Source organism: Rhinolophus sinicus, chromosome 16, assembly GCF_057876585.1.
Source record: "Rhinolophus sinicus isolate RSI-liver-muscle chromosome 16, RSI-T2T, whole genome shotgun sequence".
NCBI lineage: Eukaryota > Metazoa > Chordata > Mammalia > Chiroptera > Rhinolophidae > Rhinolophus > Rhinolophus sinicus.
Window position 1 is genome coordinate 33,907,770 of NC_142516.1, and position 13,914 is coordinate 33,921,683.

Genomic DNA, 13,914 nt, shown 5'->3' on the forward strand with positions numbered 1-13,914 from the left:
TCTAAGTGCGTAAATATCTTTCCTGGTGTGATCTTATCCATACTCTCCTTATGCACATACATTCCCATGGACACACATACAAATACACCAATATGTTTAAATTACATTAGCAATATCCTGGGTCTCTTTTACTATAATTCTTTTTTTTTTCTAATTTATTGGGGTGACAATTGTTAGTGAAATTATTAACAATTAAGTAAGATTTCAGGTGTACAATTCTGTATTGCATCAGCTATAAATCCCATTGTGTGTTCACCATCCACAGTCATGAAAATCAAGAGATTCCATCACCATATATTTGATACCCCTTAACCTCATCTCCCACCTGCCATCCCCCTTACCCTCTGGTAACCACTAAACTATTGTCTCTATGAGTTTTTGTTTCTCATTTGTTTGTCTTGTTCTTTTGTTGTTTTTGGTTTATATACCACATATCAGTGAAATCATATGGTTCTCTGCTTTTTCTGTCTGACTTATTTCGCTTAGCATTATATTCTCAAGATCCATCCATGTTGTCACAAATGTTCCTATATCATCTTTTCTTACTGCCGAATAGTATTCCATTGTGTATATATACCACAACTTCTTTATCCATTCATCTATCAAAGGACATTTTGGTTGTTTCCATGTCTTAGCCACCGTAAACAAAGCTACAATGAACATTGGAGCACACGTGTCTTTATGTATAAATCTTTTCAGATTTTTTGGGTAGATACCCAAGAGAGGGACTGCTGGGTCATATGGTAATTTTACTCATAATTTTTTGAGGAACCTCCACACTGCATTCCATAGCGGCTGCACCAGTCTGCATTTCCACCAACAGTGGATGAGGGTTCCTTTTTCTCCACAGCCTCTCCAACACTTGTTACTATTTGTCTTGTTGATGATAGCCATTCTGACTGGGGTGAGGTGATATCTCATTGTGGTTTTGATTTGCATTTCTCTGATGATTAGTGATGTTGAGCATTTTTTCATATGTCTATTTGCCATTTGTATGTCCTCTTTGGAGAAATGTCTCTTCAGGTCGTCTGCCTATTTCTCACTTGGGTTGTTTGTTTTTTGTTGTTGAGTTTCATAAGTTCCTTGTATATTTTGGATATTAGCCCCTTATCGGAGGCACTGTTTGCAAAAATCTTCTCCCATTCAGTTGGTTGCCTCTTTATTTTGTTGATGGTTTCTTGTGCTGTGCAGAAGCTTTTAAGTTTCATATAGTCCCATTCGTTTATTTTAGCTTTTACTTCCCTTGCCTTTGGAGTCAAATTCATAAAATGCTCTTTGAACCCAAGGTCCATAAGTTTAGTACCTATGTTTTCTTCTATGCAGTTTATGTTTCAGGTCTTATGCTTAAGTCTTTGATCCATTTTGAATGAATTTTGGTACATGGTGACAGATAGCAGTCCAGTTTCATTCTTTTGCATGTGGCTATCCAATTCTGCCAGCACCATTTATTGAAGAGGCTGTCTTTTCTCCATTGTATGTTTTTTGCTTCTTTGTCAAAAATTATCTGTCCATATTTATGTGGTTTTATTTCTGGGTTCTCGATTCTATTCCATTGGTCTATATGTCTGTTTTTCTGCCAATACCATGCTGTTTTGATTATTGTAGCCCTGTAGTACAAGCCAAAGTCAGGAAGTGTGATACCTCCATTATTGTTCTTTTTTCTTAAGATTGCTTTGGCTATTCGGGGTCTTTTGTGGTTCCAAACAAATCTGATCAATTTTTGTTCTATTTCTTTTAAAAAACTCCATTGGGATTTTGATGGGGATTGCATTAAAACTGTATATTGCTTTGGGTAATATGGCCATTTTAACTATGTTGATTCTTCCAATCCATGAGCACGGAATGTCTTTCCATTTCTTTGTGTCTTCTTCAATTTCTTTTAAAAATGTCTTATAGTTTCAGCATATAGTTTTTTCACATCCTTGGTTAAGTTTATTCCTAGGTATTTTATTTTTTTTGCTGCAATTGCAAAAGGAATTGTTTTTTGTATTTCTTTTTCTGAGATTTCATTGTTAGTATATAGGAATGCAGTGGACTTTTGTACATTGATTTTGTAGCTGGCAACTTTACTGTATCCGTTGATTGTTTCTAATAGCTTTTTGATGGAGTCATTAGGGTTTTCTATATATAGCATCATGTCATCTGCAAAGAGTGATAATTTAACTTCTTCACCCAATTTGGATGCCTTTTATTTCTTTCTCTTGCCTGATTGCTCTGGCAAGGACTTCCAACACTATGTTGAAAAGCAGAGATGATAGGGGACAGCCCTGTCGTGTTCCTGAATGTAGAGCAAATGGCTTCAGTTTTTCACCATTAATTATGAGATTAGCTGAGGGTTTGTCATATATGGCCTTTATTATGTTAAGGTATTTTCCTTCTATGCCTATTTTATTAAGTGTTTTAATCATAAATGGATGTTGTATCTTGTCAAATGCTTTTTCTGCATCAATTGATATAATCATATGATTTTTGTCCTTTATTTTGTTTATGTGATGTATCACATTGATGGATTTGTGGATGTTGAACCATCCTTGTGCCCCAGGGATGAACCCCACTTGGTCGTGATGAATAATCTTTTTAATGCATTGTTGTATTCGATTTGCTAGAATTTTGTTTAGGATTTTTGCTTCTGTATTCATCAGAGATATTGGTCTGTAGTTTTCTTTTTTTGTGTTGTCCTTACCAGGTTTTGGTATCAGGGTAATGTTTGCCTCATATAATGAGTTAGGGAGTTCTGTCTCTTCTTCAGTTTATTGGAAGAGTTTGAGCAGGATTGGTATTAGATCCTCTTTGAAGGTTTGGTAGAATTCACTAGTGAAGCCGTCTGGTCCAGGACTTTTACTTTTGGGAAGGTTTTGGATGACTGATTCAATTTCATTACTGGTCTGTTTAGATTTTCCAGTTCTTCATGGTTCAGCCTAGGAAGGCTATATGTTTCTAAGAACCTGTCCATTTCTTCTAGGGTATTGAATTTCGTGGCATATAGTCCTTCATACTATTCTTGGATGATCCTTTGTATTTCTGTGGTGTCCGTGATAACTTCCCCTTTTTCATTTCTGATTTTGTTAATTAGTGTCTTCTCTCTTTATCTTAGTGTGTCTAGCCAAGGGTTTATCAATTTTGTTAATCTTTTCAGAGAAACAGCTCTTTGTCACATTAGTTTTTTCTATTGTCTTTTTGTTCTTTATTTCATTTAGTTCTGCTCTGGTTTTTGTTATTTCTTTTCTTCTGCTGACCTTGGGTTTCATTTGTTCTTCTTTGTCTAGTTCTTTAAGGTGTACCGTGAAGTTATTTATTTGGGATTTTTCTTGTTTCCTGAGATAGGCCTGCAATGATATAAATTTCCCTCTTAAAACTGCTTTTGCTGCATCCCAAAAATTTTGGTAGGATGTATTTTCATTGTCATTTGCTTCTATGTATCTTTTGATCTCTCCTCTAATTTCTTCTTTGACCGGGTCGTTCTTTAAAAGTATGTTGTTTAATCTCCATGTATTTGTGTTTTTTCCTGCTTTCTTTTTGCAGTTGATACCCAATTTCAAAGCCTTGTGATCAGAGAATATGCTTGGTATGATATCAATCTTCTTAAATTTGCTGAGGCTGATTTTATGTCCCAATATATGGTCTATCCTTGAGAATGTTCCATGTACACTAGGAAAAAATGTATAGTCTGATGTTTTAGGATGAAGTGCTCCATATATGTCAATTATGTCCATTTCATCTAATGTGTCATTTAGGGCTGCTATTTCATTATTTATTTTCTGTTTGGATGATCTATCCATAGCTGTCAATGATGTATTTAAGTCCCCTAGTATAATTGTGTTTTGGTCAATTTCTCCCATTAGTTCTGTTAGTAGTTGCTTGGTATATTTTGGTGCTCCCTGATTGGGGGCATAAATATTGATGACTGTTATGTCATCTTGTTGTATAGTCCCCTTTACCATTATGAAATGTACATCTTTGTCTCTTGTTACCTTTTTCACCCTGAAGTCTGTTTCATCTGATGCAGTATGGCTACACCTGATTTTCTCTGAATACCATTTGCTTGGAGTGTCAATTTCCACCCTTTCACTTTGAGTCTATGCTTGTCCTTGTAGCTGAGATGTGTCTCTTGGAGACAGCATATGGTTGGGTTTAAGTTTTTGATCCAATCTGCTACTCTGTGCCTTTTTATTGGTGAGTTCAGTCCATTTACGTTTAGGGTGATTATTGATATGTGAGGATTTCCTGTCATTCTATCTTTAGTTTTCTGGTAAGGCTGTGTCTCCATTGTTTCTTTGCCTTTTTGTTGTTGTCTATTATTTCTGTGTGGTGGTATTCTATGATGTTTTCCTCTGTTTCTTCTTTTATTATAGTATATATTTCAGTTCTGGATTTATTTTGAGTGGTTACCCTTAAGTTTATGTAAAAGAAAGTTTGATATTTAGAGTATTCCATTTTCTTCAGCATGCTTACTTTCTCCATTCCCATATTCCGGCTCAGGCCTTTACTCTCCCCCTTTTTATGTTTTGGTTGCCACAAATTGTCCCTGTTGATGGTAATCGAATAGCTTCCTTTAGTATTTCTTGTAGTGCAGGTCGTGTGTTAGAAAATTCCCTCAGCTTCTGTATGTCTGGAAAGGTCTTTATTCCTCCTTCATACCTAAAGGATATCTTTGCTGGATATATTATTCTTGGCTCATAATTTCTCTCTTTCAATAGTTTGAATATATGGTTCCACTCCCTCCTGGCTTGTAGAGTTTCTGCTGAAAAATCTGATGATAATCTAATGGTCTTTCCTTTGTAGGTTACCATCTTCTTTTCCCTGGCTGCCTTGAGGATTCTTTCTTTGTCGTTGATTTTAGACAGCTTCAATACAATGTGCCTTGGAGAAGGCCTGTTGGGATTGAGGTAATTTGGTGTTCTATTTGCTTCTTGGATTCGAGGATCCAGTTCTGTCCACAAGTTTGGGAAGTTCTCATTGACGATTTGTTTGAATATATTCTCTGTTCCCTTCTCTCTTTCTTCTCCTTCCAGTATGCCCATTATTCTTATATTGCTCTTTCTGATGGGTTCAGAAAGTTCTTGTAGAGTTCTTTCATTTCTTTTAAGTCTCAAGTCTCTTTCTTCTTCCATCCGTGTAATTTCCAGGTTTCTATCTTCAATGTCACTGATTCTTTCCTCCATCTGGTCAACTCTGCTACCTAAGCTGGCTATTTAATTCTTGATTTCTTCTATTGAGTTCTTAATCTCCAGAAATTCTATTTGGTTCTTTTTTAAAATTTCTATCTCTTTCGTAAAATGCTCATGTTGTTCTTTGATTGTGTTTCTGAGTTCATTAAACTGGCTTTCTGTGTTTGCTTGCATCTCATTGAGTTTTTTTCAGAACTGTAGTCTTGAATAATCTGTCATTTGTCACATATTTCCATATCTTTAAGTTCCTTTTCTGGAGACTTTTCACTTTCTTTCTGAGCTGTCTTGTTGCCTTGGTTATTCATGGCAATTACTGATTTACTATTTCTCTTCCTAGACATCTACCGGAGTGGCTTCTGCAACAGGTTGATAGGAAGAGGTCTTTCTTTTGTTTTCCAGTACTTGTTGGTAGAATGTTTTATTTTCTCTCCGACTGCAGCCTTTTTTTCTCTCTCACACGGTAGTGCTATGTTTTCTCTGCACTATTCCAGCTTCTCACACAATGGGGGGATTCCCTGGGAGACGGGCTTCTCCTCTGTTAATAGTTCGCCTGGGTCACAGGGTGCAATGTCTGTGTGGGTATGCGGAGAGCTTTTGAAGTTCCAAAGCTCTTCTTGCACCAGATTCAGAGCCCGTATGTTTCAGCAGTTCTGTTTACTCCTGCAGGGATCCGCCCAGATAGGTGGGCCAGAGGCAGTGAGTTGTGAAAGGTGGCCCAGAGCAGTGGCGGCGACCACCACCACAGCTGGTCCAGTTTCCACAGCTCCCTCCCCTTTGCTGGAACTAATTGGGCTGCGAATCTGTGTCTGTGGTCCACAGTTCTCAGAACAGCAAATATTCTGTTCTTTTGGTCTGACTCTGCTACTGTTCTGCTTCTAGCACCAGGCAGGTGGTGGCGGGGCGAGCTCTGGGAGGATAAGGAGGGGGCGGCTAATCTCAGTGCCTAAGGCTTCCGTTCTCCGCTCGGCATGAGGGCTTAATCCACTGTTTTCAGCCTTCTTCTCTCAGTCTTTTCTCCAAGGTCTCTGCCGTGAGCGTTGGGTTCAGCCGTGTTATTTGCTGTCCCCTCAGCCCTGTGGATCATAAACGGAGCCGTAGCAGTCTGAGTTCTTCCCTCTCCCGCAGCTGTGGTAGTCCTGGGATGCAGAGAGCTCGGAGCACTGAGCTAGGTCTGCGTCCTGCGCCCGCGCGTCTCTGTCTCCGCACTTCTCCCTTTCCTCCCCTGCTCGTGCGATTCGCCCACCTTTAGGTGAATTCAGTAGTGGGCCTCTTCGTCTTGCCTTTCTGCTCTGCAGGGAGTCCTTTGTGGAGTTATAGTTCCATTAGTTGTAAATTCCAGGGGAGATTTACAGAGGCTCACCTCACGCTGCCATTTTGATGACCTATAATTCTTCACTGCATATGTTGGATATTGTACCCTGATTACATCTTGGGAAAGGAGAATTGAAGCCAAGTTTCTTATGGAGAGGTTACATGGACACTGGAGGTTTGCAGGGCTTTGGTGAGGTTATCTATGATGTGTCAAGGTAGACGTAAGTGTGGGCTACAGATTGTTTTGCAGTATCTCTTTGGAGTCAAAGGCTAACCCTTAGTACTGCAGGAGCCATACTCGAGTATTATCCATTCCGTCAGTAACATTTTTCTGGACACATGCATGAGCCAGGCACTTTATTGATGATTAGAGTTCAAAGATGGATACATGTCCATGGTCACAGTTTAAGGGAGAAAACAGACCCTTAAACAATTACTATATACTATGGAGGGTCAATGCTCTAGTCAGGGGCATGTAAAGACAGAAAGCAAAGAAATGAGATCAAGAAATTCTACCTGGGGAACCTGAGGTATGCCGCATACATGGACAAACCTTGAAAACAGTATGCTAAGTGAAAGAACCCAGTCAGAAAGCCTACATGTTGTGTGATTCTACTCGTTTGCCGGTGCAGAGAATTTGCTGCCTTCCTGCAGTTCCTTCATTGCTGTGATTTGTTACTGTCTCCATCCCCATTTGAGAAGGTTTAACAACTCTTTTCAGGTTTTTCTTCCAATAATTAGTGGTGCTGCAGTTTTATGAGTGACTCTTGCTTCTGTTTGTAGATGAGCTGCAGTATATTCAGGCTGAGAAAACCAACAAGGGCGCGATGGAGGCTGCCTCACTTTTTCTCAAGTTCCTATTGGAGCTTCAGGAGGAAGGCTGGTTCCGTGGCTTTTTGGATGCTCTTGACCATGCAGGTTAGTTCTTTCTTACTCACAAATCGGTATATTATCTGACCATTTCAGAACTGGAAAAGTAAAATGCGGCTAATTTTGAGGTATCCCCATATAGTTCATGTCTTTTAATGTGAGACAATGTAAAGACTGTGTTCAGGCAGATATATAATTGCCTACCTGAAATATACAAAGGAAACTAGAGAGAGCATTGTAACTAATGGGATAGTTTAGTAAGTTTATTGGAAATAAGATCAGTATGCAAAAGTTAGTTGCATTTCCACCCACTGGAAACAAATAGAATATTGAATTTAAAATGAAATATCATTTATAATAGTAACAAAAGTTACAATGTATTTTGGAGTAAATCTAGCAAAAGATGTGTAAATTTGAAACGGAGAACATGATAAAATGTTATTGAAAGATATTAAAAGAAGTCTTAACCAACTGGAGATACACACCTATGCACATGGAAAGGAAAACTTAATATCATGAAAATGTCAGCTCTCCCAACCATTGATCTATATATTCAATTTTAATAAAAATCTTACATGCTTTTTCATGAGTTTGACAAGCTGATTCTAAAATGTGTCAGCGAAAAACATCCAGCCTAAGAGAAAGCTTATTTTTGAGCCACTGACTACAATTGCCAGGCAGCAAAGTCTCAACGGATTGAGAAAATGCTCCTGGAAATGGCCATTTTGCAACTTATTTTATACATTAGAATCAAAGGAAGAAGGTTACATGAAATCCATTGGTTGTAGATTATGGGGGTGGGAGAAAGCGAAGCAGGGAAATCTCTGGGATTGGATAAAAAGCAAAACGGAGCAACACACACTTCTTTTACGTTGGTGGGTACAGGATAGTTAATAGCATTTTACAGCACATTGGGATGGTATTTGGGGAACAAGATAACAATGAGGGATTTTGTAGTTTTCTGCTCTAGTGTGGTGGGTTGTGACCCCTGGGGGGGTCCAGAAAAGGGGACTACTCTGACATTCCACGGGTATGTTATCTTAGATGCAAAAAGACAACATATAGACTTATTTAAGGTAAATATTGACCTTTGTCAAAGCCAAGGATGTGACTTCCCGCCATGGCCCACCTTAGTTATGAGTTTTTATGCTCACGCCATCCTATGTGGTTATTTTCAGTCTCCTGAGCTTATCAGGTTTAACATGTGGCCCCTTTTCCGTCCACAAATGTATATGGAAAAATTGTGACCCAAAAATAGTCAAGACATCCCTAAAGAAGAAGAATTAAGTAGTCTATGTTCCGCCTTCTAGATACCAGGATTAATTGTAACACCATAGGCATTGACCCAGTGTAACTCTGCTCCTGATATCGACCAGCTGACCACTGAAATAGGATAGAGAGCCTTCAGTTAGGCTCATATATTTATGGAAACCTGCTATATTAGAGATCACTGGGAAAGGAGGATCATCAGGAAAGGAGGGGCTTTTTGATAAATTTTAACGGGCCATTATAAACAGGATAACCTAAAGAGGATAATGTTTAAAACCAAACAAACCCTAACTTTCATATTCATGTTGATACAAATAAATTTGTATTCTTTACCTCATTCCAGTCACATAAATACAAAATGAATTCAGAAGAATTAAAGATTTAATTCTAAGAGGCAAATTTTTAACAATTTTAGAAAAGAACATGAAATAATATTTTTATTGCCTGGGGGTATGGCAGGATTTATGAAACAAGACATTTAAGCATTAACCATAAAAGAAAGATTGATAAATTTGAAGACATCAAAATTAAGAACATCTGTTTATCAAAACACATTAAAATGAAAGTGACAAAACAAATCACAAACTAGGAGAGGATATTTGCAAAATACATAATCACCAAAGAATTGGTATATAGAACATATTAAAAAGGCTTTAAAATCAATTAGAAAAAAAGAAAACATCTATAGGGCATAAAATGTGAATTGACATTTCGAAGGATAGGAAGCATGAAAGGTTAATAATATATGAAAAGATTCTCAGCCCAATTAGCAGTTAGGGAATTGTAAATTAGGAACACAATGAGATAGCAAAACTTAAGAAGTCCAACAGTATTAAGACGTGAAGAGGATGTTTAATAATGGGAAATCTTAAATATCACTATACAGAGTGTAACTTCATACAACTATTTTGAAAAACAATTTGGAGTCATCTTGTGTAGTTCAACTCTGATATCTCCTGCTATCCAACAGTTTCACTCTTAAGTATGTGCCCTAGAAAAACTCTTACACATATATTCCAGAATACTCACGTACGAATGTTCAGAGTATAATTGTTTGTAATAACAAAAGCATGCAAGCAAACAAACAAAACTGGAAGCAACCCCAGTATCTTTGAAAAGGAGAATGGATAAATAAATTTTAAAATATTCATACAATGGTTCATTATACTGCAATGAAAATGTATGAACAAAGCTACAGATGATAACACAGGAAAAGCTTAGAAATGTAATACTAAACTTTTTTTTTAAGTCAGAGAAAATACGTTTAGTAGGATATAATTATAAAGTTCCAAACAAGCAAAATAAAACATATATTGTTTAGAGAATCAAAGTATTTTTTTAGTTGATCTCATAAAGGCCCCCAATTCTTTTACAGGTTATTCTGGCCTTTGTGAAGCCATTGAAAGTTGGGATTTCCAAAAAATTGAGAAGTTGGAGGAGTATAGATTGCTTTTAAGGCGTTTGCAACCAGAATTTAAAACCAGTATTGATCCAGATCATATCCTTCCTGATATGTGTGAATGTTTAATTAATCAAGAATGTGAAGAAATTAAACAGGTAATTTAATTAAAATAAAATATTGAATTTGGGAGAAATAATTTGAACATAGAAAATGTTTTCTGTTTTCTGTACTGTTTTAGACCTAAGAAAGATCATTGAAAGCCATGAAAATCCTCAAATCTAAGATATACTTACCTAGAATAGTACTTTTAATTGTGAACTGAGTAGTTGTTATGTGACAGGTTTTTTTTCAGGTTTGCCCTATTTTCAGTTAAAATTACTTTATTACTTTTGTGAATAATGTTTCATGCAAATTTAAATAAAATCAAACAGTTTAGCAAATAAAAAGAAAAAAGTCATAAACTCTAGTGGTTAAGTGTTCAGGCTCTGAACACATAATTTGTTAGAATACTACTCAACCACTTATTAGTGGTGTGACCTTAGGCAAGTTACTTAGTTTCTCTAAGCCTCTGTTTCTTCATGTATAAAATGGAAATAATAATAGTCCCTTATTACTATATTTTTACAAGAATTAAATGAGATAATATATGGAAAGAGTTTATATATGCCTGACCCATAACAATAAGTGCTCAATAAATTTTAGTTATTATGATTAATAATATAAGTCATGTAAGTCCCACTACCCTGAAAAAAACATTTGTTAATATTTGGTTATATACTTCCAAATATCTCTCTATGCCAGTATACCCATATTTTGAATGGTTGTCATATGGATTATTTTCCTAATACTGCTGATGATGATTGGATATAAGATCTCAGAGGAGGTGAGAATTCTTGGCTTGACATAATGATATAACATGTAGAAGACAAGGACCAAGGAAAGGGTAAAGTTAAAGATTGTGTTGGATGGAGCAAAAGTGGTCATGAATAAGACCTATTGAACTATAGTATGCAATGATTTTACATCTTTTAAATCAGATAGCACTTGAATTGATATTTCTTTGGTAAAAGCTCGTTAAAGGAAAACTTGAAATTATTCATCAGTCAATCGCAGTTGTCTTGCTTAGATTTGTTCCAACAAGGGGTCAATGGCTGGTGCAGAGAAAATGGTTGAATGCCTTCTCAGATCAGACAAGGAGAACTGGCCCAAAACTTTGAAACTTGCTTTGGAGAAAGACGAGAACAAGTTCAGTGAACTGTGGATTGTAGATAAAGGTAGGATATTCCAGGAAGATCTTGCTCTGACGGGTGGGAGGGTCTGAAAATATGCTCTGCCTTCCTCATAGTTCTCTTTAGGGCTTCCTTCATTCCTGCCTGTTTTTGACTCACCATCAGAAGGACTTTTCCCCTCAGGTGCCACGGCTACATCTCTAATATTAGAGACCAGCATGAAATTGAGTTCTGGAAGGCAAGTGGCTACTTGCCTACAGAAGTAGTTTGGTTGTATATAACCCCTACAAATGGACCACTGCAAACCATTCTCATCCAGAATCAGCCCGTCTGGTCCACAGGATTTAGGGAAGGCAGAGTCTGAGCTTGCTGTCTGGGTTTAGATTATCAGAGAAATAGCTTGAAAATTCTAGAGTTGAAGGTTCAAACTCCAGAACTCATCCCCTTCTCAGAGTAGACTCATAATAGACATTGCTTGGTTCTCTTTCTGGAAGCCATCTGGAACTGAACCAGAACACGACTGAAAAAAAGAATCTATTGTGATTAAGTATCTGAGCTATCATTTGGCTTCCTGAAGCTAGCATCTTCTAAGAGCATTGTTTTAAAGGCTGAGTTTGGCAAACCCTCTGAGTGTCTGGTCTTAGCTTTGCCCAGGCTTCTTTAGATCCCAAGTTGTCTGTATAAATACACATATGATTTCTTGGGTCAGGTCAGGATTGGAAGACATGAATATCTGCTAAATTTTGCCTCTCTTCTTTAGTGTGCATGTGAATCACCTGGGGAATTTATTCAAATGCAGAATCTGATTCAATAGGGGCTCAAGAGTCTGCATTTCGAGCAAGCTCCCAAAATTGCTGGTTTATGTTCCACACTTTGAATGATAAAGTCTGAAATGACATTGGAGTTCAAACTCTAAATTACGATGTCAAACTCACAAAGATTATTCTAATTGTTTTAAAAGGTGAAGAGGGTGGTTGTGAGAAATCTTAATGGATTTAAAATTTAAAGTTTAAAATTTTTAGTATTATGACCTGTTTGTAGTGCTTTCACCATCACAACTGTAATCAGATTACGTAAATATTCTAAGATGTTTTTTGGTCTCATAAAGCTTCCAAAGATGTTGAAACGAAAGATCTCGAAGATGAGGAAACGAATACTTCTGACATACAGATTGTCTACAAGGAAGAACCAGAATGCCAGAATCTTAGTCAGAATTCATGTCCACCTTCAGGTACCCAGCATTGTTTGTTCTTTTACATAATGATGGCTCTTCAAGTATTTTGTGTAGGGACACATCTTTTCAATGTCAAAAGTCACAGCCTTCTGAAATGGTTTTTAAGGAAAAGAAAGAAAAGTGAATTTATATTACAATAGATACTTTTTTCTATTATTAGGAATGTCATTCTCTTCCTGTCATTCTCTCATGGCTATTGTCAGCTGTTTCTCCCTCTTTTATATATATTTTTCTCTTCCTTTATCATTGAGAAAGTATGTGCATGTCTACATTGAAAATGCAACTGGAGTCCTCCCAGAAACGCAAAATCAGCCTGGCTTTCTAAAGTAATACTACTATTTGTGAGTCACTTGCTCAATTTCCTTTTTCAGAGCCCAGGGCTGCAAAGTAAGTTGATGAAGTTTGTGCACTACACATGTGTGTCCAGCTGAGAGGTTGAGAGGAGGCTGATCCAGCCTGTGCTGTTTGCCAAACTGAATTAAGGGGCTGTGTCCTCCAAGAGGGGTGCTTTTTCTAATTCATACAGAGGCAATGTGTAAGTTAGCTGTGGCCATATAAGGCCCACTTTGTGTTTCTAAAAGCATAGTTTTATGAGGAGACCAGAAAGTTGTGTAATAAGCCACAGTAAAAAGTTACTTACAAAAGGGCATCAGGGAAAAAATTATTATTAATCATGAGTAGTGTTAGAAGAAAGATGTGATTTGGGGATAAAAACCACAAGAAGAAAATTTATAGATTACTTCTGCAACTGAATGATATAAGTCTTTTGTCATTCTAGAATAAAAATCAATGAATGTAAGTTGCTTTAATTTTTTCTGACATATGAATGTCCTTAGTGAAATCTCTTAACCTTTTAGAAATTCTCCTTTTCTTTAAAATGCATAGGTTGGACTCAGTAGATGATTTCCAAGGTCTTTTGTAGCTTTTTTTTTTTTTTTTTTTTTTTTTTTTTTTTTTTTTTTTTTTTTTTTTTTTTTTTTTATTAAATTTATTGAGGTGACAGTTGTTAGTAAAATTACATAGATTTCAGGTGTACAATTCTGTATTACATCATCTATAAATCCCGTTGTGTGTTCATCACCCAGAGTCAGTTCTCCTTCCATCACCATATATTCGATCCCCCTTACCCACATCTCCCACCCCCCACCCCCCACCCCCCACCCCCCTTACCCTCTGGCAACCACCAAACCATTGTCTGTGTCTATGAGTTTCTGTTTCTCATTTGTTTGTCTTGTTCTTTTGTTGTTTTGGTTTATATACCACATATCAGTGAAATCACATGGTTCTCTGCTTTTTCTGTCTGACTTATTTCGCTCAGCATTACACTCTCAAGATCCATCCATGTTGTCACAAATGTTCCTATATCATCTTTTCTTACTGCCGAATAGTATTCCATTGTGTATATATACCACAACTTCTTCATCCATTCAT

General features: G+C 36.9%; 1 protein-coding gene across 1 annotated transcript in view; it reads left to right on the forward strand.

Annotated features, from left to right (window-relative positions):
* Positions 1-13,914, forward strand: part of RIGI (RNA sensor RIG-I) — a 40,303-nt gene that overhangs the window by 930 nt on the left and 25,459 nt on the right. Inside the window, exons 2-5 of the mRNA XM_019734070.3 lie at positions 7,263-7,397; positions 9,994-10,175; positions 11,147-11,294; positions 12,358-12,480. Of these exons, the coding sequence (XP_019589629.3) occupies positions 7,263-7,397; positions 9,994-10,175; positions 11,147-11,294; positions 12,358-12,480 (588 nt within the window). The remainder of the gene's footprint in view (positions 1-7,262; positions 7,398-9,993; positions 10,176-11,146; positions 11,295-12,357; positions 12,481-13,914) is intronic.